The sequence below is a fragment of the Macaca fascicularis genome, chromosome Y, assembly GCF_037993035.2.
Source record: "Macaca fascicularis isolate 582-1 chromosome Y, T2T-MFA8v1.1".
NCBI lineage: Eukaryota > Metazoa > Chordata > Mammalia > Primates > Cercopithecidae > Macaca > Macaca fascicularis.
Genome location: NC_132903.1, coordinates 8,273,085 through 8,296,674, shown reverse-complemented (window position 1 = coordinate 8,296,674; position 23,590 = coordinate 8,273,085). Strand labels below are relative to the sequence as shown.

General features: G+C 40.9%; 1 protein-coding gene across 2 annotated transcripts in view; it reads right to left on the bottom strand.

Annotated features, from left to right (window-relative positions):
- Nucleotides 1-1,612: 1,612 nt before the first annotated feature.
- LOC141409550 (small ribosomal subunit protein eS4, Y) overlaps nucleotides 1,613-23,590 on the bottom strand; it is a 124,350-nt gene continuing 102,372 nt past the window's right edge. For both annotated transcript variants that reach the window (XM_074030620.1, XM_074030619.1), the window contains exon 6: nucleotides 1,613-2,520. In XM_074030620.1, the coding sequence (XP_073886721.1) occupies nucleotides 2,507-2,520 (14 nt within the window). In that variant the 3' untranslated portion in view covers nucleotides 1,613-2,506. The remainder of the gene's footprint in view (nucleotides 2,521-23,590) is intronic.

Here is a 23,590-nt window from a genome sequence, read left to right as displayed (position 1 = left end):
CCTGAAACCTCTAAAGCCAGTGGCGCCTTTGCTTGAGTGTTGCTCATGTACATTGGGGTTGTTCCACCCCATCAACCAGGCAGTCTGCACTTGGCACATGCTACTGGTCTGGACCCCATGATTGCCAAGGGCAAACCAGGTGCAAAGTGTTGAGGGGTGTGTAAGTAAGCATGGGATGTAGCCACTGTACATAGCCAGGAATGCTGGATGCTGCAGTGGGGCATGCAGCTCCAGGTCCTGATACAGACACTGAATCCACGTGAAGCTATGGCTGGAGGAGGCATACCGCAAGTGGCTTCTGCTGCAGGAATCAGAGAACCTTGTGGTGTCCAAAATCATGGGGACACCAGGAAGTAAAGAGGCCCAAAGTGGTGTGTTACAGCATGTCACAGTCCTGGCCCAGGTAGCCCTGAGGTCTGGGCTGGTCGCAGCTCTTCTCTCTTTCTCACTGCCCACATTGTGACCAGTGACACAGGGGGTGCAGGGCGATTGGGGCTGTTTCAGCCCACTTGTGTTACTGCTCTCTCAGACCTGCCACCCTGCTCAAGTCCAGGGATCCTGGGCCGCCCAGGTCTAACACTGCTTCCTGTCACATGAGATGACAGCCCAGCACAAATACAGTATGGAAGGCTATCATGTTATAGCACTGGTTTGGGGAATCTCAAGGTCTGGGCCCCTAGAAGGGTCGCCACTCTTTACTCTTGCAGTCTCGAGCATGTCACAGTTCACAGCTTGGCAAGCCACCTAGGAGAGTGTTACAGCTCTTTTTGCCCCTGTGGCTCAGTGGATCCTGAAGGCTTGTCAAGCATCCAGGAAGAATGAGGCTATGTGAACAACTGGAGAGTGAGCAAAGCAGAGAACAGCTTCACTGGGGCAACTGTACAGCTCTCAGCACAAAGCTCTTATTCCAAAAAGGAAGAACACTTGAGATCAGGAGTTTGAGAACATCCTGCCAGCATGGTGAAATCCCATTACTATGAAAACAATACAAAAATTAGCTGGCTGTAGTGGTGCACACCTGCAATCCCAGCTACTTGGGAGGCTAAGGTAGGAGAATGACTTGAACCCAGATGGTGGAGGTTGCAGTAAGCTGAGATCATGCCACTGCACTCCATCCTAGGCAACACAGAGCAAGGCTCAATCTCTAAAAAAGGCATGTAGAAGGATATTCTACATGAGATTAGAGAATGGCGAGGACAAGCTAGAAGAATGGGACCATGAGGAGATTAATGTTTCTTCAAATGAGATACTGAAAATAGGATCTAGACCAATGTAAGCAAAGTCATGTATATCAGATGCATGACATGCTTGTAAATACATAAAATGGGTTTCTCTTTTGAGACATCATCAATGGCTTTGTATTTTGGTGTTTCTTCTTCTATATAAAATATTGTATTATCACAGGAAAGAGTTTTTGCTTCTCATGATAGTTGAGAACAGCTTTAGTTGTTAACGTGTTAATTTCTAAAATCACCATGTTTTGGTCTGTGTTTATTACATTACACTTGCAATGTTATGGTGGTTGTTCTTTTCCATTAGAATGTTTTGACCCTTTAAAAAATACAGTATCCTGGTTGTGTTTACCTTTGCACATCCAGACATAAATCTAAAATTACATAGTCATGTTCTTTTTATTTGATTATTCAAGTAATACAATATTGTCTTTCTGAATATTTCAGCAAAAACAAACTTTCATGTTTTCATAGTGAAAAATTAAGGAAAAGTTTAGGTGAAATGGAAGTTCAGGAAAATGAACAAAAATTATAAATGCTTGCAGTGATTTAGGAAGAAATATTAAGCAAGATACCCTAAATGTGGAGAGTTTAGAAAAGCAGATAATTAAGCTGAAATATAATTAAATACAAATATCTGAAAGAAGATGTGGAGAAATAGGAACACTTTTACACTGTTTGTGGGAGTGTAAATTATTTCAACCATTGTGGAAGACAGTGTGGCGATTCCTCAAGGATCTAGAACCAGAAATACCATTTGACCCAGCCGCGTCATTACTAGGTATATACCCAAAGGATTATAAATTATTCTACTATAAAGACACATGCACACCTAGGTTCATTGCTGCACTATTTGTGATAGCAAAGATCTGGAACCAACCCAAATGCCCATGAATGACAGATTGGATGAAAAAATGTGGCACATATACACCACAGTATACTATGCAGCCATAAAAAAGGATGAATTCATGTCCTTTGCCCAAAGTTAATATTAGGCCAGTTTTAAGAAAACAATCGATATTCAAATGCCTTTGAATGTTCACTATTGTCCCTCTGTCTTACAACAAATGTTATTCTCATTATTGCAATAATTTCACATTATTACAATTAGCAAGTGAAATATAATGAATAAGAATCATGTGTTCCAAGTAATGCTTCCAAAGCTTATGTCACTTCATGGATGAAGCTGGAAACCATCATTCTCAGCAGACTATCACAGGAACAGAAATCCAAATACTGCATGTTCTCACTCATGCAGAGGAGGGAGGGGAACATCACACACCAGGGCCTGTTGGGGGTGCGGAAAACAGGAGGGAGAGCATTAGGAAAAACACGTAATGCATGTGGGGCTTAAAACCTAAGTTACGGGTTGACAGTGGCAGCAAATTACCATGCCATTTGCATGCTTATGTAACAAAGCTACACATTCTGCACACATACCCCAGAACCCAAGTAAACAAAAAATTTCTATTCGGAGATGTTTCCTTCCCATCTCTACCCATCTTTACTATTTATGACCCCCTATACCATGAATGTAATCATTATTATTGGTTTCTGGTTTATCTTTCTAGCTTTTTTTTAGCAAAAATAAATACATACATACACATACAAAACAAAGAAGTCACAGAGGGAGAAGTGATACATAGAAACCACCAATAAAAAGAAATAATAACAATGCCATGTTGATAAAGAAAAAACAAACACATCAAAATGAAAACTTAAAAAGAATAAGCTAATTGATAGTACAAACTAGCAGGACAATCTGATGTTGAAAATTATTGCTAGATTATAAATTAAAAAAAAATGTTTTTATTGTATGTTGTTATAGAAGAGCAAAATTATGGTAACAATGACCTTAAAGACACAATATTAACATTTGTTCATCTTACTTGAAGAAGTACAGAATGGGGCAACTGTGCAAAGAGACGGATATTCTATGCTGATAATCACTTTTCAGAGATATGACTTTGGGAGATTTTCACAAGCTTGGCAGGTTCTTTTCCAATATCCATGTTTCCTAATATTGACTTCTATAGCCACCATAAGATGGGTAAATGGAAGATGATTTTTATATAGTAATGTAATCTCTTTCATTAAAGAGTGATGTGAGCTTTGGAAGCATTACTTGGATCACATGATTCTTATTCACAGTATTTCAATTATTGCTTATTGTAATAATGTGAAATTATTGCAACAATGGGAATAACATTTGTTGTATGACAGAGGGACAATAATGAACATTCAAAGACATTCGAATATCAATTGTTTTCTTATAACTGGCCTAATGTTAACTCTGGGCAATTTACTTACTGGCTTTGTTTTTTCATCTGAAAATATCACTCTCTCCTTGGCCTTAAGTGGAGATGTTCCACCTGCCCATCATACTGAAGGGAATAATAATGATAATTTAACAAAAATGAAAATACTTATAAGCAAAAATCTTTATCTTTAAACCAAGTCCCCATTTTCCTTATTACATGAATTTTTATTCCCTTGCTTCATTAGCTTCTGATACCAGTCTTACATTAACCAAGATGTATTGATTAATTTAACTCTAGTTTACTGATTTGCAATCTTAACCTGCTGTACTCAACATTTAACTCTAAAAGGATGTACTTCAAAGATGAAATTGAAGACAGTAGCTGTGTCTGAGGCCTGTAATGTGAACATTTGGGAGCTTCAGGAGGGAGGATTGCTTGAGCCCAGGAGTTTAAGACCAGCCTGGACACTGAGCGAAGCCTTTTCTCTATGATTAGGAAAAAAATAACACTAACCATACATAAATGCTTTGAGAAAATAAGGAGAATAAGATCCTTTTGAAACCATTCTAACAAAACCAAACAACAACATTAAAGGAAAACCATCACCAAATATCCTTCATAACCACTAATGCAAAAAATTAATTGGAATATTTCAGCAAATTCAATCTAACAACATATACAGAGGATAAATAAAGAGAATAAAATCAATTGAGGTTTATTCCCAGAATTCAAAGTGTGTTTACCACTTGGAAATTGATCATTATAATTCACTACTTCAGCATAATTATGAAATAAGTGCTGTATTAACATCTTAATACTTCAGTATAATTATAAAATAAGTGTTGTATGAACATATTAATGGGTGCAGAAAAATATTACACAATCCAAGCGTTTGACAAGAAGCTTTTGTCACAAACTCTCAGAATAGAAATTAATGGAAATTTCTTCAGATTAAAAAACAAAAAGTGTATATACAAAAACCGTATCAGCTAACACCCTACCTAATGGCTTTCCTCTAAGATCAGAAACAACGGAAAGATTTTCTCTCTCATCACTTCCAGTTAAAATTATATATAGGTTTCAGCCAGTGCATTAAATCCAGGAGGCTTGGGATGGCTGTGGAGCAGTGGAGGGGTGGCGTGCTGTGCGCATTAAAGATATTTCGATTAGAAAGGAAGAAGGGAAGCTTTCATCACAGATGACATGACCATATATATCTATAAAATACAATGAAATCTACAAAAACACTCCTGAAAGTAATAAGTGAGTTTACTAAGTGAGTTTACTCTCTGCCCGAAGCCTCCCAAGACTGGTATGTCCCCTCTCTGCCGGGAGTCTCTCAAGCCTCAGATGTCGCGTCTCTATCAGAGCTTTCCAAGCGGTGTATTCTGTCTTTGCCTGGAGCTTCCCAAGTCTCAAGTGTCTCCTCTCAGAGAATTGCTTCAGGAAGATATAACAACAGCAACGGAATGCATTTCTAACTCTCTTCAAGATGAACACCTAACAGAAACAATACATGAGCTTTGTGAATGGGTTGCTTCTTTCGGAGTCAAGGGAATTGATGAAGATTTTATCAGAAGTCAGTTTGACTTTGGCGCTGAGTGCAGAGCAACCGATCAAAACTTTCTATAAAGAAGGTAAGCCAGAATTCCTTACACATAAATGACAGACTGAAGAAAGATCACATGAAGAAGATGGAATTCTCCTTACGGGAACTAGACTGGCAGAGGAAAATCCAGAAACTAACGAATCCTCATGCTCCAAAACTTGTGAAGATGAGTTACAGAGCGTGGTACCTGAAGCCTCAGTTGTGGAAAAAGCAAAAAATGATGAACCTTTGATTGACCCCAAGATTTTACATAAAACTGATGTTAAGCCTTTGGGGAAGGATCAAGAACACAACATTCTTGAAGATCTTTATGTAACAATCGCCTTTAAGGATTTCATTCTAAGCAAGTACTATGGGATACCTGACTTCATTGAGAAGGTTTTTATGAAGAAGGGATGAATTATGACTCTGTTAAGACTCCTGTTCATCAAGAAATGCAAAGTCACAGGCACACAGGAAACAACACATGGGAAGAAGTTTAGAAGGCTTTCAATTTACTACTTAATTAGGTAATTGCTGCTGTTATTTGAAAAGTCAATCCGAATATATGATGACTGGGCCCATGGATGTACAACTTGGCAACATCTGTAAATGCAGTACCTAATGCTTGTAAATATTTATTAATGACCTGGTTTGAGTTCATCAATATTTCACCTATTTTACCAGTTATGTGATTAATATTTACATATTTCTTCTCATTTTTGAAGCATTATGACCATTAAATCAATTATTTGCAAAAATAAATAAAAGCAGAAATAAAAGCAGAATTATTATTACACAAAAAAATGGGGTCTGGTTTAGTGTCTTATGCCTATAATTCCCCCTCCTCCTATCTCTTATGGATGCCAAAGTGAGTGGATTGCTGGACCCCAGAGTTCAAAACCGCCTGGGCAACGTGGTGGTATCTAGTCTCTACAAAAAGACAAAAGTTAGCCTGGCAGGGTGATGTGCAACTAACTGTAGCCTCAGCTACTCAGGGGTCGGGGTGGGGTCTTAGGTGGGAGTATTTTTTTCAGCACAGGAGGTTGACACTGCAGTGAGCTGTGATGGTGTGACTGTACTCCAGCCTGGGTAACAGAGCAAGATCCTGTCTCTGAGTCTCAGAGACACAAAAAGAGAGAGAGAAATGTACTTATGTTAAAATTATAGTGAAATAATTATGACAGTTATTTTGTTAACCAAAAATTGAAGTATATAGCCAAAATAATCTTAACAATTTTTAGTAGTAAAACTATTATCTTCCCCTTTGGGATTCCATCAAACTCCCAAACCCAGTTTGAAAACTACTTGACAAAATCATAGGTGAAACTTGAGTTATGCCATTTTATCACAACTCTCCATTGAAAGTATATACATTTTCATCATGTTCATAAACATTCACTACAAGAGACTATTACCAAATCATACAAACATGTAAAAAATAGGAAGTAGATTCAACTCCCTGTCAAGCCTCATGAGCAAAATTCATCTATATGAGCAAATCTACAAAGCAACAGCAAATATCCTTACACATTTGTTCAAGTGCAAATAATTTTTCATTTCATGAACAGTGAACAGCAATTTAAAATTCACTCATAAGTTTAAAATAATCAAGCAATTTGTTCATCTTTCAAAAGTAACAGGTAAAACTGTCTGGTAGAAGTAAATTTGTAACTAAATATATTTGCAGCGTAGACCTGAAATGCACTTTTTCTTTCAGTGATGGAAGAATCCATCTGTAAATGGAAGTATATGTTTATCTTTCATCTACATAAGGAGTGACATATCCATTTATGTGCAAATTGTTTGTAGTAAAGTTTGTGGGCACTGTGTTCATTTAGAATGAGGGATGTGTGTGTGTGTGTATGTGCGTTTTATAGGGAAAGGCCTAGAATTTCTCTCTAAATTCATCATCACAAACTTAGGTTCTTGTCACAACTATATTTTATTGTATTTCTGCAATGGTTGCCAACCTGTGTCTTTTTTGAATGTGTGTTTGTAAAATGCAAACATGGCTTGTTAATTGTCCAGGCTCATCTGAAATTATCTAGGTACACACACAAACACATGCATGTACACACATACACAAACATGCTTCTGCATTCCAAATTGCCATTAATATTTTTGATCTAACCTCTGTGTCTTCCTCTGTGTCTTTGTACATTATCTCCTACATTGTTAGGACTTCACTCAGGCCACATGGTCTTGTCAGTGCTCTCCCTACCGAGGTCAATTTCATGATCACTTTTATTAAGATCTTAGGCTTGTGAAAAGAGGATTTATTTTCTAGTTGTCTTCCACTGAAAAATTTACCTTAATACCCCCAGGGAAATGATTCACTAATGCCTTCAATATCTTGGAAATCCTACAATTATTTATTCAGATTTCTGAGAGGCCAGTATCAGGTCTAACGGCTCAGAGTTATCTGGTTTCTGAACTTCTCCACTGAAGCCTCGAGCTTCATGCTGCAGCATTCAATGTTTAGTTCTTTTGAACAAGAGACAGACCTACTTTTCCACATTTTAATTATGTGACTTTGAAGTTCATGGGGTATTGTCTCCTCAGCTACCCAAAGCACACCACATCATAAAACTCAAATTCTGGTGAGAAGTAAAATGCCTCTTGCCTCAGGTATCACAGAAGTAAAGGCACTCATTAAAGTGAATAATGCCTCAAGCATCACAGAATTGACACTAAACATATATTTCCGGCCGGGCGCGGTGGCTCAAGCCTGTAATCCCAGCACTTTGGGAGGCCGAGACGGGCGGATCATGAGGTCAGGAGATCGAGACCATCCTGGCTAACACGGTGAAACCCCGTCTCTACTAAAAAATACAAAAAACTAGCCGGGCGAAGTGGCGGGTGCCTGTAGTCCCAGCTACTTGGGAGGCTGAGGCAGGAGAATGGCGTGAACCCGAGAGGAGGAGCTTGCAGTGAGCTGAGATCCGGCCACTGCACTCCAGCCTGGGGGACAGAGCAAGACTCCGTCTCAAAAAAAAAACAAAAAACAAAAAACAAAACAAAAACATATATTTCCAAAAGAGGAGGAGGGAGTAAGAAAATATGAAGGGTACTAAAAAGTCACAACAAAAAGACACTAAGGAAAAAAATAACTTTTTGATGTTTTTATGTGGTGAAAGCCTTCAATTATGTCACACATCTTAAGCACTGTCTTTACATTAAAAAAGTGGTGCTTGCTTTGGCTTCATATACAGTGAAATTAAGAAGAAAAAGAGTAAAATAAGAGGCATTGGTTGGGGTTTCTCCTGCTCATTGGTAATGGCAACTTCCAGTGAAATAAACAAACATCAGAGAAATTATCTGAGTTTCTCCAGAATGTAGATACACACATTGGTGTTCGTTGTTACATGGAAAAAAAAACAGGAACAGAATTTGATCTGCTTGAATTTTTAACACCAGTTGGACTTCTCAACACATCCTAACTTCAAAGCTATCGTTTTTAGAGAGGTAATTCAAGAGAGCTTGAGATGTGATTGTGTTATGGGATATTTGGGGTGTCATTTCTTTGGCCACAAACCTGTGGCTGGTGGAACCTTCGTCAGATTCTTGCTTGGGCCTGCTGGGCTCATTACGCCCACTTGGCCAGGCAAGCAATGTTTGGCTCACACTACTAGCGGGGACCCCACACCTGCCAAGGGCAAGCTAGGCATGGAATGGTGAGGGGTGCATGAGCAGGTAGGGGGTCTGGCCAGTGTGCAAAGTCAGACATGCCAGATTCTGCAAGGAGGCAGGCAGCATCAAGTGCTGGCCGGTGTGTTGGCTCTCCGTAAGGCTGAGGCTGGACCAAATGTACCACAAGCAGCTGCCACAATTGGCATCAGGGAAGACAGCAGTGCCTGGAAGCTTGGAGATGCCAGGACCAGAGAGCCCACAGCAGAGTCTCTGACTCGGGGGCTGAAAGGTCTGGGATCCCTGAAAGGTCACAGCTCTTCTTTCCTTCTTTTTGCCCACAATGTGACAAGCAAGCAGCATGTTTCAGCCCTCTTTTGGCAGGTCACAAGTTCTTGTCCTGCACCCAGGAACAATGAGGTATGCAGACGAGTGAAGGATGAGCAAGATAAAGAGGAGCTTTATTGAGGGACAAGAGTTCTGAGGATGCCCTGGAAAGGGTAGTTACTCTCTGGAGGCAGGTTATCATGTGGAATATTCAGCTTTCAGCAGAGACGCCCTAAAGTTGGTAGATCCTCTCTGCAGGCAAGTTTTCCCAATGTATGCAACTCTCAGTAGAGAGGAGGCTCTGGAGTGGGTAGCACCTCTCTTCAGCCAGTAATCCCAATCTCTGTTCTACTCTGGCTGACCCCAGGGCTTTTATGGGCCTCAGAGGAGGGAAGTGTGTGTTTATTGGTCCATGGGAAAGCCCAGGAAAAAAGCACCACATTTCCCCTCCAGTCTTCAGTATTGGGAGCCCAACCTCCAAGATTCAGGCCTTTTGCTGCCAAAAGGTGGGGCTTCACTGAGAACCCTTCCCCTTTCACTCAGGAGCCTGTCTGCCTCCCACCATCATCCATGGCACCCAGGCTTCTTGCATCAAAGGGCACCTGAAGGCTGGCCCTAAGCCATTCTCTGACACCCCTCAGAATCCCTCCCATCCTCACCGGTGCCCAAACTCCAGATGGAGCCAAGGCAGCAGGGGCCTGTTACATCAGCACTGTTCCAAGCATGTGCACACCCATATAGGCTGTGACACTGCCTACGCTCAGTCCCAGCCCCACTGTACTATCAGAGGGGGCACCAGGAACAAGGACAGGCCAGACCATGGTAGCAGGCACTTCTGAGTCTGTGGGGAGAGGAGGCTCTTCTTAAGCCCCTACAGCACAGAGATAATCAGTTCTGGAGCTTCATCAGGAGCTTCAGACATGCCAGGCAGCCTACACAGAATCTCTGGAAAAGGCTGACTGGCAAAGGGCTCTCCCAGACAAAGCCAGCCTGCAAAGACTAGAATAAGTTGCTTAAAAAAGTCTGCTCTTTTCAAAAGAGCAGAAATCAGGGTAGCTACAGAAGCATATGGGGAAGGCAAGGCTCCTAACTGCTCCTACCTGCTTCATGGAGTGGGAGGCCTGGGCACAAAGGGGTGGGGCTCCTTCCTGCTCCATGAAATGGGAAGCCCAAAACCAGGTGTTTGGGACTTTTGCCTGCTCTGTGGAACATATGGGATTATAGCCCTTGCCACACCTCACCACTGCAGCCAGTGTCTTGGCAGTGAACAGTCTAGATGGAACACTGCTGCCATCAACCCATACCTCAGAAGAGATACTTCTGCCATTAGGATTAGAAAAATGACCATTCTTAACTGCTTCAAGCTGACAGAGGGTGCTGTTTTGAGGAAAATAGCAATTATATTTTTTCTCAAGAGCCTATCTAAGGGTCTCCAGTAAAGGGAGCTACCATCCAAGGCTCCATTTGCATGATCATTTGGAATCTGATGGTCCATCCATTTTGTTTCTTCCAGGCTGCAATCACAGATTGTTGTTTAGTTCGCTGGTTAGTTCATTGGTTAGTGAAAAGCTGCAAATAGCTCAAAAGAAAAGCTTCCTTGACTCTGAAAACCAAAACAAAGCATCAGCCATGTTCCAAGCAAAAAGTCCAAAAGGATTGCATTAGTCTTTCATTAGTTCAGTTTTTCCAGTCAACTTCTGTACACAGTCTCCAATATTATCATAAACCTGCACTTGATTACTGGAAGCCATCCTTTGAAGAGGATCAAAACAAAACGATTGTCTGTGAACGCCAAAATGTCCTAGGGTAGCTACATTTAGAAACATGATGGAAAAATAAATTTGGTCACCTCTGTCCTCTACAATAAATTAACATAACAATTGTCTATGAATGTCAAAATGTCTTAGAGTAGCTACACTCAGAAACAGGATGGACAAATAAATTTTCTTACTGCTGTTCTCTACAATAAACTAACACAATAACCGTAATTATGATTGTTAACATATACTCAGACATTTGGACTTTAGAAGTGCACACAATTTTGAAAGACCCATTAACATTATCCACTAGAATATACCTGAAGAAGATCAAACACAACCTTATTTTGACAATCATGTGTATCTAAACATGTCAAATAATCTTGCCTACTTATCTGTATCTTCCAAAAGTCAGGGGATAGAAAAGACTACTTTGAAGAGCAATTTAATTTGGGGAAGCCTGTCAAATATGTTCAAAGCTTAAAACACTTAATAGAATTCCAGGTTACCACAAGTCATCTATTTAAATGATTACCAAAATTTTAAAAAGCATAAATTTTTATTCATTCAGAGGGAAGACCTAGTTTTCCAGTCTGTCTCTTGTCCTTCCCTTCTTCTGTCAGCAGTTTATTCACAAGGCAAACAAAAATCTTGTTACACAAAAGTCTTGTTCAAAAGAGAGAAAGCCAAATTTCACTGTTGCATTAGTCCACTGTTATTTTAAACTCAATTTATATTATTGAAACCTTACGGACAAATCCATCCGATTGTAGTCAGTTTGGCCATGAGGTGAGCTTTTGATAAACTTTTTGTAACACTTTACAAAGTTTTGTTAAAGAGCAGATGAGTGCCTCAAAAAAAACTCATTGTTCCTAAATTCCAATGTTCTATATATACATATATAAATATATATATATAAATAGTATATTGGACATATAAAATGAGATATTCTATATAATTAGAACATACAGAGAGGATATATATAGAGAGAGAATTGGTCAATAGATTTCTTTTTACAAGATTAATTTTATAAACCTTCCACAGTTTGTTCAAACCTTTAGCTTTTAAACAATTCTTTAACCCTCTAAACATAGGCAGAATCTTATATTCCCATGTGCTTTTATACTCTTTTCCCAAATTCACATTTTTCTCTTCTTACTCACCTTGCATGTAAATCCACTTTCAGTAGTCTCAATTATATGTTACTATGGTAATGATCACAAAATTTAATTTGGGTGAAAAATCTGGTAAGTTATTTTAATTATGTAGTAGGTGCAGATAAGGTCTGACTGTTTCTAGCATAGCTAGGGGTGTGGCTAACTTAATATGTCCCTAGAAGATACCAAACTGTAGAGCATGCAAGTTGAGCAGGAAAAAAAAAAAAAAGCCAAAGAAGCACCTTAAAGCATTTATCAAACTTAGTTTCTGACTTGAATAATTTAGAACATATGTCTACTTTTTTTGCACATTTTTAATTCTCAAAGATTAAAGTCACACATGAAAGAAATACGAAAAGTCACATTGAAGTACGTAGGAAGAACAACTTCCCATTATCCAGAATGTAAGCAAAGGCCCTAGCCTTAGATCTCAACACTGGGAAGTCCCCAGTAAAACCTCATGCCAGTCAGGCCCCCAGAGCCCTCAGATCCAGGCCACCCCAATTCTAGGCCAGATGCTGTAACTTCAGGTCCCAGGCATGCTACATGGAGTCAGTTTTAGGGCCTGCCATGCTGAATGCAGTGTCCAAGGCTTTGGATTATTCTCAGTGCTGAGCTTGTCCCTGTGGCTCCAGGTTTTAGACCTGCCATAGCACCTAATCAGTAGCCCAACCTCAAACACGAGGTGGGCACCCATAGACACAGATTCTAGGCCTTCCCAGTGCCAGGCTGGTCTCTGTGGTTTAACCCTCCAGGCTAGCACCTGTGGCAATATGTTCTAGCAATGCATGGCTTAGGCCTGATACAGCAGACTCAGAATCCAGGCACGTCCAAGTAGGCAATAATGCTGGACTGGCACCTGTGTACCTAGGTCTCAGGTCATCCCCCATAGTCTCAGAACCCAGGCAAGCCTTCACAGACCTAGCATCTGGGCTAGCACCTGTACACCAAGCCTTCAGAATAGCATCAGCAGACATAAGACTTAGTCAAGCACCCACAATCCCTGTCTCCAGCACAGCCCTCATAGAAGCAGACTTCATGCCTGCCTGAGCATTTGATAAAACACAGGATGCAGAGGACCTGTTCCAGCAGATGCAAGTCCAAGATCATTCTAGAAAACCCCTTTATCAGGCTGAATTCTGCAACTTGAGAATGCAAGAACACCCTTGAAAACCCAGACTTTAGTCTAGCAACCCTGGACCCAATCCACAGACCTAGTTTTGCAGACATAGGGTCTAGACTCACCCCAGTGACAGGCCAGCCTTTGAGGACTTAAGTTAAAGCCTCATCCCCATATCATGTCAGCCTTTGTGGGTCTAGACTTTAGGCCAGCCTCCACACATACTGGCTTTTGGGTCATCCTCATTTACCCAGCCTCCAGGTCCATCCTCTACAAATGCAATTAACAGGTCCAACCCAGTAGAAACAGGATTCAGGACCAACAGTGCAGACCTAGATGCCAGGCCATTCTACCTGCTGAACAAGGCACCAGATTAGCCTGCCCAATGACTCCAACAGCAAGCCTATCTTCAGACATGCCAGGTAGCCTACACAGAATCTCTGGAAAGGCTGACTGGCAAAGGGCTCTCCCAGACAAAACCAGTCTGCAAAGACTAGAATAAGTGTAATCAGTGTAAAAGGAAAAGAAAGACAATGATGTAGACAGCTCATTTTAAAATATAATAGCAGACAACTCTCAAAATTTGGAGAAATAAATCTCAGTACAGAAAGATCAAAAGTTTCCAAGGAGATTCAATCCAAATAAGATGACCCAAATACATTTTGTAATTAAACTTTCATAAATCAAGGACAAAGAATCCTGAAAGCAGCAGGAGAAAATAAGGATATACCATATAAGATGGTTCAAGGTTAGCAGCTGTTTTCTTAGCAGACACCTTATAGACCAGGAGACAATGGTATAATATATCAAAAGTGCTGAAGGGAAAACAAAGATAATTATCAACCAAGAATGCTGCATCTGTCAAATACATCCTTTAGAATGAAGGAGAGATAAAGACCTTCCCAAATAAACAGAAACTGAGGCAGATCATCACAATCACACCTGCCTCATAAAAATGCTAAAGTGACTTCTTCACACAGAAAGATCATAATGCAAATTAGTAGCACAAGGACTGACATAGAAATGCCTTTGTCCTTTGTATAATCAGTGGGTTCCCAGGAAAAAAGTTTCTTCTCCTTTTGTGGGCATGAACACTGTGGGCTCTGGTGGCTTCTGATGGGCACACTCCTTTCCTTTTTTAGCATGTAAGCTTGACCTCTATTAACTAGCACTTCAGCTCCTTGTTTGGTTCCAGGCCAAGGTCCCAGGCCAACCTTTTGCTTTAGCTCCTGATATATCTAAGCCTAAGCTAAGTAGTCTACATGAAACATCACTTCAGCTGCTGTTTGGTCCTGGGCCAAGACTGCGGGCCAACCTGAGGCAAGCTTTTTCAAGACAGCCCACAGACTAAGCACATTTCTTTTCCTTCCCAGTGCGTAAAATACCTGTACCGCAGCCTCACAGTGGTCAACCCATTTAGGCCCCACTGTCTGCTGTCAGAGAGCTTTCTCTTTCACTTACTAAACTTTTGCCCCAACCTCACCCTTGTGACAATGCTCGTTAATCATCTTGGGCTTAGATAAAGAACTCTGGGTGATAGCTCACAGGAGAGACAGCTATATTGTGGTGCATTCTTTCTCATATTTATTGGCTGATGTTCTTTCTGTCTTTGAAGTTGTGTGCTCTGATTTTTTTTTTCCTCTTTTTCTTATTTGATTTCCTTTGGGGTTTGATAGTGGTATTAGGTTGGTTCAGTTGACTGGCTTCATTTCAGAAAGGTTTTATTTGGGAGGTTAAGGCTCAGCTTAGGAATTCTGAACTGCATGTTTTAATTATGGATGAATGTTAACAAGTCTCAGCTTTGTTCTATGGCCCTTCAAAGTTTGGGATCTGCTGTGCTAGAGGGGCAGAGGTGCTTCTAGGCCTCTCATCACTACACTCCAATGGGTGGTGTCATCTAAAGTGTTTAATAGGGAGAAGGCAATAGGACCAGTCCTCGTTTCTTGTGCCAGTGTCAGTGAAATGGAGTGTACTCCTGTTGGCTGCTACAGCTGCTAGTGTACCAGTCTTCCTGCAGGTTTTTACAGTAGTAGTTGATGTTAGCATGGCACAGCTGGGTGGGGGTACCCCTGCTGGTGTCTGTGTGAGGACTTCTGCCAGTGGTTATATTAGTATGGGGGTAGAATGCTGCTGGGTGCAGGGCTGTGTATACACCCTCTGTTTGCATTCACATGGATGGCTGTGGATGCTTAGGGTTGGGATGCGTCCACTGTTCTCCATGCCTAGTTTTACTCTGATGCCAGGTTTGCATACAGGCAGGGTGCCACCAGGGGTGAGGCTGGTGTACTTCACACCCACCAATGCTCCTATGGCAATGCCAGTGCAGTGGGGACAGGGAGCAGAATACACTCACAGTGGCAGAGTACGCACAAGCACGCACATACACACACGCACAAGCACATACATGCTAGCAAAGATAAGAAGGCTGGGTCCTCTTGTACACATGTGCATTGGCAAAGAAATTTGGAGGCGACTGTGAGCCAGTGAATGCAGGCAAATTGTCACAGGGGAGGCTGCAGTGCAGCGAGAGTGTTGGCAGACTGGTGTGTGTCCTAAGACACCTCTCTGCTGGAGCTTTCTGCCAGTGAAGTGCACTCCATCAGCACAGGAATTATGATGTGGGTCTCAGGAGGTACTCCTCCCCTGGGCTCTTAAGGCTGCACTGCAAGAAGGCATGGCCAGGCTGGGGCCCCAGAAGGCACTAGCAGACAAGCAGGCTCAGGTCAGACTAGCCCTATCTCATGGGCAACACCGTCCTGCAAAGCTGAGGTCTGACATTTCCCCTATGGCTAAAGTATCCTATGGCAACAAGTAAACCCTAGCGAATGGGTGTCCCTGATGGTACTCTACTAAAAACATTCCCATAACAAACCCTCTGAGCTTCACACTGGCTGGAGTTTGGCCCCTTCGCCTTCCCTAAGCAGCTCTCCTTGACAACTCACACGTCCAGGGTACTCATGAAATAACCTCCTGGGATTGTAGAGGCCCTCAGTGAGACTGAGTTGTTCCTTGCTAAAAGAGGCTATTTTAAACTGATAACAACTGAACTTTGATCACATACAAAAACTTTACACTTTTCCTGCCTCACACATTTAAAATTTTTGACATCACAATTTATATATTTTTATATTGTCTAATCAGTAGTCTACAAACACATAGCTCATTTTAGGAAGAAATGAGATGGCAAAAATTAAGCCTGAAGCAGCAGACCATCCACACAAATGTTCAAGAAAAAAATTAATTTTTATAATGTCCTAATGAGAGATAACTGATGATTAACATCAGAAACAACAGCCAACATTGCAGACATCTGAATTAATTTAACTTACTTAATTTTAACTAAAAATTAATGTTGATCAACCCTTCCAATTCAATCAGGTCCAAAACTATTGTACTCAGGTCAGCTGACAATAAGAGAAAGCATTCAATAAAAATTTTAAATAAATGGGATCAAGATCCAAAAATATTTATTCAAATAATTTTAACAGATAAAAAACATTTTTGAAGCCTCAATGATTTCACAATTTCTTCATTCAAGCTTCACCATAAATTCGATGTTTGTTTTTGTTTTAATTTTCACATAATTCATGTTGCTCTAGAAGGGGCTTTTTTCAAACCAATGTCTTTTGCCCTTTCTAGTACCTTAAACTAGATCCTGTTCAGACATGTTATAATAAAATAGTACATGTTTATTTGGGGGCAAACATTTTTGAAATTCATGCAAAGATTTAAAATAATATGCATTTTCCATGTTTTTTTTTTTAAATTATACTTTAAGTTCTAGGGTACATGTGCATAACGTGCAGGTTTGTTACATATGTACACCCGTGCCATGTTGGTGTGCTGCACCGATCAACTCGTCAGCACCCATCAACTCGTCAGCACCCATCAACTCATCATTTTTATCAGGTATAACTCCCAATGCAATCCCTTCCCTCTCCCCCCTCCCCGTGACAGGCCCCGGTGTGTGATGTTCCCCTTCCCGACTCCAAGTGATCTCATTGTTCAGTTCCCACCTATGAGTGAGAACATGCAGTGTTTGGTTTTCTGTTCTTGCGATAGTTTGCTGAGAATGATGGTTTCCAGCTGCATCCATGTTCCTACAAAGGACACAAACTCATCCTTTTTTATGGCTGCATAGTATTCCATGGTGTATATGTGCCACATTTTCTTAATCCAGTCTGTCACTGATGGGCATTTGGGTTGATTCCAAGTCTTTGCTATAGTGAATAGTGCCGCAATAAACATACGTGTGCATGTGTCTTTATAGCAGCATGATTTATAATCCTTTGGGTATATACCCAGTAATGGGATGGCTGGGTCATATGGTACTTCTAGTTCTAGATCCTTGAGGAATCACCATACTGTTTTCCATAACGGTTGAACTAGTTTACAATCCCACCAACAGTGTAAAAGTGTTCCTATTTCTCCACATCCTCTCCAGCACCTGCTGTTTCCTGACTTTTTAATGATTGCCATTCTAACTGGTGTGAGATGGTATCTCATTGTGGTTTTGATTTTCATTTCTCTGATGGCCAGTGATGATGAGCATTTTTTCATGTGTCTGTTGGCTGTATCAATGTCCTCTTTTGAGAAATGTCTATTCATATCCTTTGCCCACTTTTTGATGGAGTTGTTTGTTTTTTTCTTGTAAATTTGTTTGAGTTCTTTGTAGGTTCTGGATATTAGCCCTTTGTCTGATGAGTAGATTGCAAAAATTTTCTCCCATTCTGTAGGTTGCCTGTTCACTCTGATGGTAGTTTCTTTTGCTGTGCAGAAGCTATTTAGTTTAATTAGATCCCATTTGTCAATTTCGGCTTTTGTTGCCATTGCTTTTGGTGTTTTAGACATGAAGTTCTTGCCCATGCCTATGTCCTGAATGGTATTACCTAGGTTTTCTTCTAGGGTTTTTATGGTATTAGGTCTAACATTTGAGTCTCTAATCCATATTGAATTAATTTTCGTATAAGGAGTAAGGAAAGGATCCAGTTTCAGCTTCCTACTTATGGCTAGCCAGTGTTCCCAGCACCATTTATTAAATAGGGAATCCTTTCCCCATTTCTTGTTTTTCTCAGGTTTATCAAAGATCAGATGGCTGTAGATGTGTGGTATTACTTCTGAGGACTCTGTTCTGTTCCATTGGTCTATATCTCTGTTTTGGTAACAGTACCATGCTGTTTTGGTTACTGTAGCCTTGTAGTATAGTTTGAAGTCCAGTAGCGTGATGCCTCCAGCTTTGTTCTTTTGACTTAGGATTGTCTTGGAGATGCGGGCTCTTTTTTGGTTCCATATGAACTTTAAAGCAGTTTTTTTCCAATTCTGTGAAGAAACTCATTGGTAGCTTGATGGGGGATGGCATTGAATCTATAAATTACTTTGGGCAGTATGGCCATTTTCATGATATTGATTCTTCCTATCCATGAGCATGGTATATTATTCCATTTGTTTGTGTCCTCTTTTATTTCACTGAGCAGTGGTTTGTAGTTCTCCTTGAAGAGGTCCTTTACATCCCTTGTAAGTTAGATTCCTACATATTTTATTCTCTTTGAAGCTATTGTGAATGGAAGTTCATTCATGATTTGGCTCTCTGTTTGTCTGTTACTGGTGTATAAGAATGCTTGTGATTTTTGCACATTAATTTTGTATCCTGAGACTTCGCTGAAGTTTCTTATCAGCTTAAGGAGATTTTGGGCTGAGACAATGGGGTTTTCTAAATATACAATCATGTCATCTGCAAACAGGGACAATTTGACTTCTTCTTTTCCTAACTGAATACCCTTGATTTCTTTCTCTTGCCTGATTGCCCTAGTCAGAACTTCCTACACTATGTTGAATAGGAGTGATGAGAGAGTGCATCCCTGTCTTGTGCCAGTTTTTAAAGGGAATTTTTCCAGTTTTTGCCCATTCAGTATGATATCGGCTGTGGGTTTGTCATAAACAGCTCTTATGATTTTGAGATACGTCCCATCAATACCGAGTTTATTGAGAGTTTTTAGCATGAAGCGCTGTTGAATTTTGTCAAAGGCCTTTTCTGCATCTATTGAGATAATCATGTACTTTTTGTCTTTGGTTCTGTTTATATGCTGGATTACGTTTACTGATTTGTGTATGTTGAACCAGCCTTGCATCGCAGGGATGAAGCACGCTTGATCATGGTGGATAAGCTTTTTGATGTGCTGCTGGATCCGGTTTGCCAGTATTTTATTGAGGATTTTTGCATCGATGTTCATCAGGGATATTGGTCTAAAATTCTCTTTTTTTTTGTTGTGTCTCTGCCACGTTTGGTATCAGGATGATGTTGGCCTCATAAAATGAGTTAGGGAGGATTCCCTCTTCTTCTATTGATTGGAATAGTTTCAGAAGGAATGGTACCAGCTCCTCCTTGTACCTCTGGTAGAATTCAGCTGTGAATCCATCTGGTCCTGGACTTTTTTTGGTTGGTAGGCTATTAATTATTGTCTCAATTTCAGAGCCTGCTATCGGTCTATTCAGGAATTCAGCTTCTTCCTGGTTTAGTCTTGGGAGAGTGTAAGTGTCCAGGAAATTGTCCATTTCTTCTAGATTTTCTAGTTTATTTGTGTAGAAGTGTTTATAGTATTCTCTGATGTTAGTCTGTATTTCTGTGGGGTTGGTGGTGATATCCCTTTTATCATTTTTTATTGCGTCGATTTGATTCTTCTCTCTTTTCTTCTTTATTAGTCTTGCTAGCGGTCTATCAATTTTGTTGATCTTTTCCAAAAACCAACTCCTGGATTCACTGATTTTTTGGAGGGTTTTTGGTGTCTCTATCTCCTTCAGTTCTGCTCTGATCTTAGTTATTTCTTACCTTCTGCTAGCTTTTGAATGTGTTTGCTCTTGCTTCTCTAGTTCTTTTAATTGTGATGTTAGAGTGTCAATTTCAGATCTTTCCTGCTTTCTCTTGTGGGCATTTAGTGCTATAAATTTCCCTCTACACACTGCTTTAAATGTGTCCCAGAGATTCTGGTATGCTGTATCTTTGTTCTCACTGGCTTCCAAGAACATCTTTATTTCTGCCTTCATTTCGTTGTGTACCCAGTAGTCATCCAGGAGCAGGTTATTCAGTTTCCATATACTTGAGCAGTTTTGATTGAGTTTCTTAGTCCTGAGTTCTAGTTTGATTGCACTGTGGTCTGAGAGACTGTTTGTTATGATTTCTGTTCTTGTACATTTGCTGAGGAGTGCTTTACTTCCAATTATGTGGTCAATTTTGGAACAAGTGTGATGTGGTGCTGAGAAGAATGTATATTATGTTGATTTGGGGTGAAGAGTTCTGTAGATGTCTATTAGGTCTGCTTGCTGCAGAGATGAGTTCAATTCCTGGATATTCTTGTTAACTTTCTGTCTTGTTGATCTGTCTAACGTTGACAGTGGGGTGTTGAAGTCTCCCATTATTATTTTATGGGAGTCTAAGTCTCTTTGTAAGTCTCTAAGGACTTGCTTTATGAATCTGTGTGCTCCTGTATTGGGTGCATATATATTTAGGATAGTTAGCTCTTCCTGTGGAATTGATCCCTTTAACATTATGTAATGGCCTTCCTTGTCTCTTTTGATCTTTGATGGTTTAAAGTCTGTTTTATATAGTATTGCAACCCCTGCTTTTTTTGTTCTCCATTTGCTTGATAGATCTTCCTCCATCCCTTTATTTTGAGCCTATGTATGTCTCTGCATGCGAGATGGGTCTCCTGAATACAGCTGACTGATGGGTCTTGACTCGTTATCCAGTTTGCAGTCTGTGTCTTTTAATTGGAGCATTTAGTCCATTTACATTTAAGGTTAATATTGTTACGTGTGAACTTGATCCTGCCATTATGATATTAACTGGTTATTTTGCTCGTTAGTTGATGCAGTTTCTTCCTAGCCTCGATAGTCTTTACCTTTTTGCATGTTTTTGCAGTGGCTGGTACCAGTTGTTTCTTTCCATGTTTAGTGCTTCCTTCAGGGTCTCTTGTAAGGCAGGCCTGGTGGTGACAAAACCTCTAAGCGTTTGTTTATCTGTAAAGGATTTTATTTCTCCTTCACTTATGAAACTTAGTTTGGCTGGATATGAAATTCTGAGTTTAAAATTCTTTAAGAATGTTGAATATTGGCCCCCATTCTCTTCGGGCTTATAGAGTTTCTGCTGAGAGATCTGCTGTTAGTCTGATGGGCTTCCCTTTGTGGGTAACCCAACCTTTCTCTCTGGCTGCCCTTAAGATTTTTTCCTTCATTTCAACTTTGGTGAATCTAGCAATTATGTGTCTTGGAGTTGCTCTTCTCAAGGAGTATCTTTGTGGCATTCTCTGTATTTCCTGAATTTGAATGTTGGCCTGCCCTACTAGGTTGGGGAAATTCTCCTGGATGATATCCTGAAGAGTGTTTTCCAACTTGGTACCATTTTCCCCCTCACTTTCAGGCACCCCAATCAGATGTAGATTTGGTCTTTTTACATAATCCCATACTTCTTGCAGGCTTTGTTCATATCTTTTTTTTTTCTTTTTTCTTTAGATTTCTCTTCTTGCTTCATTTCATTCATTTGATCCTCAATCGCTGATACTCTTTCTTCCAGTTGATCGAGTCCGTTACTGATGCTTGTGCATTTGTCACTTATTTCTCATGTCATGGTTTTCATCTCTGTCCATTCGTTTATGGCCTTCTCTGCATTAATTATTCTGGTTATCAAATCTTCCACTCTTTTTTCAAGCTTTTTAGTTTCTTTGCACTGGGTACATAATTCTTCCTTTAGCTCTGAGAAGTCTGATGGACTGAAGCCTTCTTCTCTCATCTCGTCAAAGTCATTCTCCGTCCAGCTTTGATCCGTTGCTGGTGATGAGCTGTGTTCCTTTCGAAGGGGAGATGCACTCTTATTTTTTGAATTTCCAGCTTTTCTGCCCTGCTTTTTCCCCATCTTTGTGGTTTTATCTGCCTCTGGTCTTTGATGATGGTGACGTACTGATGGGGTTTTGGTGTGGGTGTCCTTCCTGTTTGTTAGTTTTCCTTCTAACAGTCAGGACTCTCAGCTGTAGGTCTGTTGGAGATTGCTTGAGGTCCACTCCAGACCCTGTTTGCCTGGGTGTCAGCAGCAGAGGCTGCAGAAGATAGAATACTGCTGAACAGCGAGTGTACCTGTCTGATTCTTGCTTTGGAAGCTTCCTCTCAGGGGTGTATTCCACCATGTGAGGTGTGGGGTGTCGGTCTGACCCTAGTGGAGGATGTCTCCCAGTTACGCTACTCAGGGGTCAGGGACCCACTTGAGCAGGTAATCTGTCAGTTCTCAGATCTCAACCTCCATGTTGGGAGATCCACCGCTTTCTTCAAAGCTGTCAGATAGAGTTGCTTGCATTGCAGAGGTTTCTGCTGCTTTTTGTTGTTGTTGTTGTTTAGCTGTGCCCTGTCCCCAGAGGTGGAGTCTACAGAGACTGGCAGGCCTCCTTGAGCTGCTGTGAGCTCCACCCAGTTTGATCTTCCCAGGGCTTTGCTTACCTACTTAAGCCTCAGCAATGGCGGGCGCCCTTCCCCCAGCCTCGCTGCTGCCTTGAGGTTAGATCGCAGACTTCTGTGCTAGCAATGAGGAAGGCTCCGTGGGCGTGGGACCCTCCTGGCCAGGTGTGGGATAAAATCTCCTGGTGTGCCCGTTTGCTTATGGCGCAGTATTGGGGTGGGAGTTACCTAATTTTCCAGGTGTTGTGTGTCTCAGTTCCCCTGGCTAGGAAAAGGGATTCCCTTCCCCCTTGCGCTTCCCAGGTGAGGTGATGCCTCGCCCTGCTTCAGCTCTCCCTGGTTGGGGTGCAACAGCTGACCAGCACCAATTGTCCGGCACTCCCCAGTGAGATGAACCTAGTACATCAGTTGATAATGCAGAAATCACCTGTCTTCTGTGTCGCTGGCGCTGGGAGCTGGAGACTGGAGCTGTTCCTATTCGGCCATCTTGCTCCGCCCCCACTACCATGACCTTTTTGAAGGCTTCTCATACAATCAAATATTATTCAGCCCTAATAAATAAGTAAGTCCTGCCATTTTTGACAAAGTGGATAAGACTGGAGAAAATTATGCTAAGCAAATGAAGCCCAACATAGAAACAAATACTGCATGATTGCTGTTACATATGAAACCTGAAGAAATATTGAATAAATAGACAGTAGAATGGTTGCTACCAGGTGTGGTATGAAATTGTAGGTAAAAGAGTACAAAGTTACAGTTATGTAGGATAAATAAGTGTAGAAATGTAAGGTATAGAATGAAGAGTAGAGTTATCTACAACCTGAGACTCCATCCGTGATTCAGAGAATTGCCTTGCCCTAACAATTACAGCATTCACCATGTTTATTATTGGGAGGCCTGAAGACAGGATTATCCCACCAAGCACCCATCCATTACAGTACCTAACCATACCACATAGAGGTGTGAAGATTTCTGTGTCCTATCTGTCACACAGGGCCTGGACACATACCATCAGAAGGTAATAACAAAGAACCAAGCTATCAGCTGCTTGAATCTAGTCCTATGATCACTATTGGCACC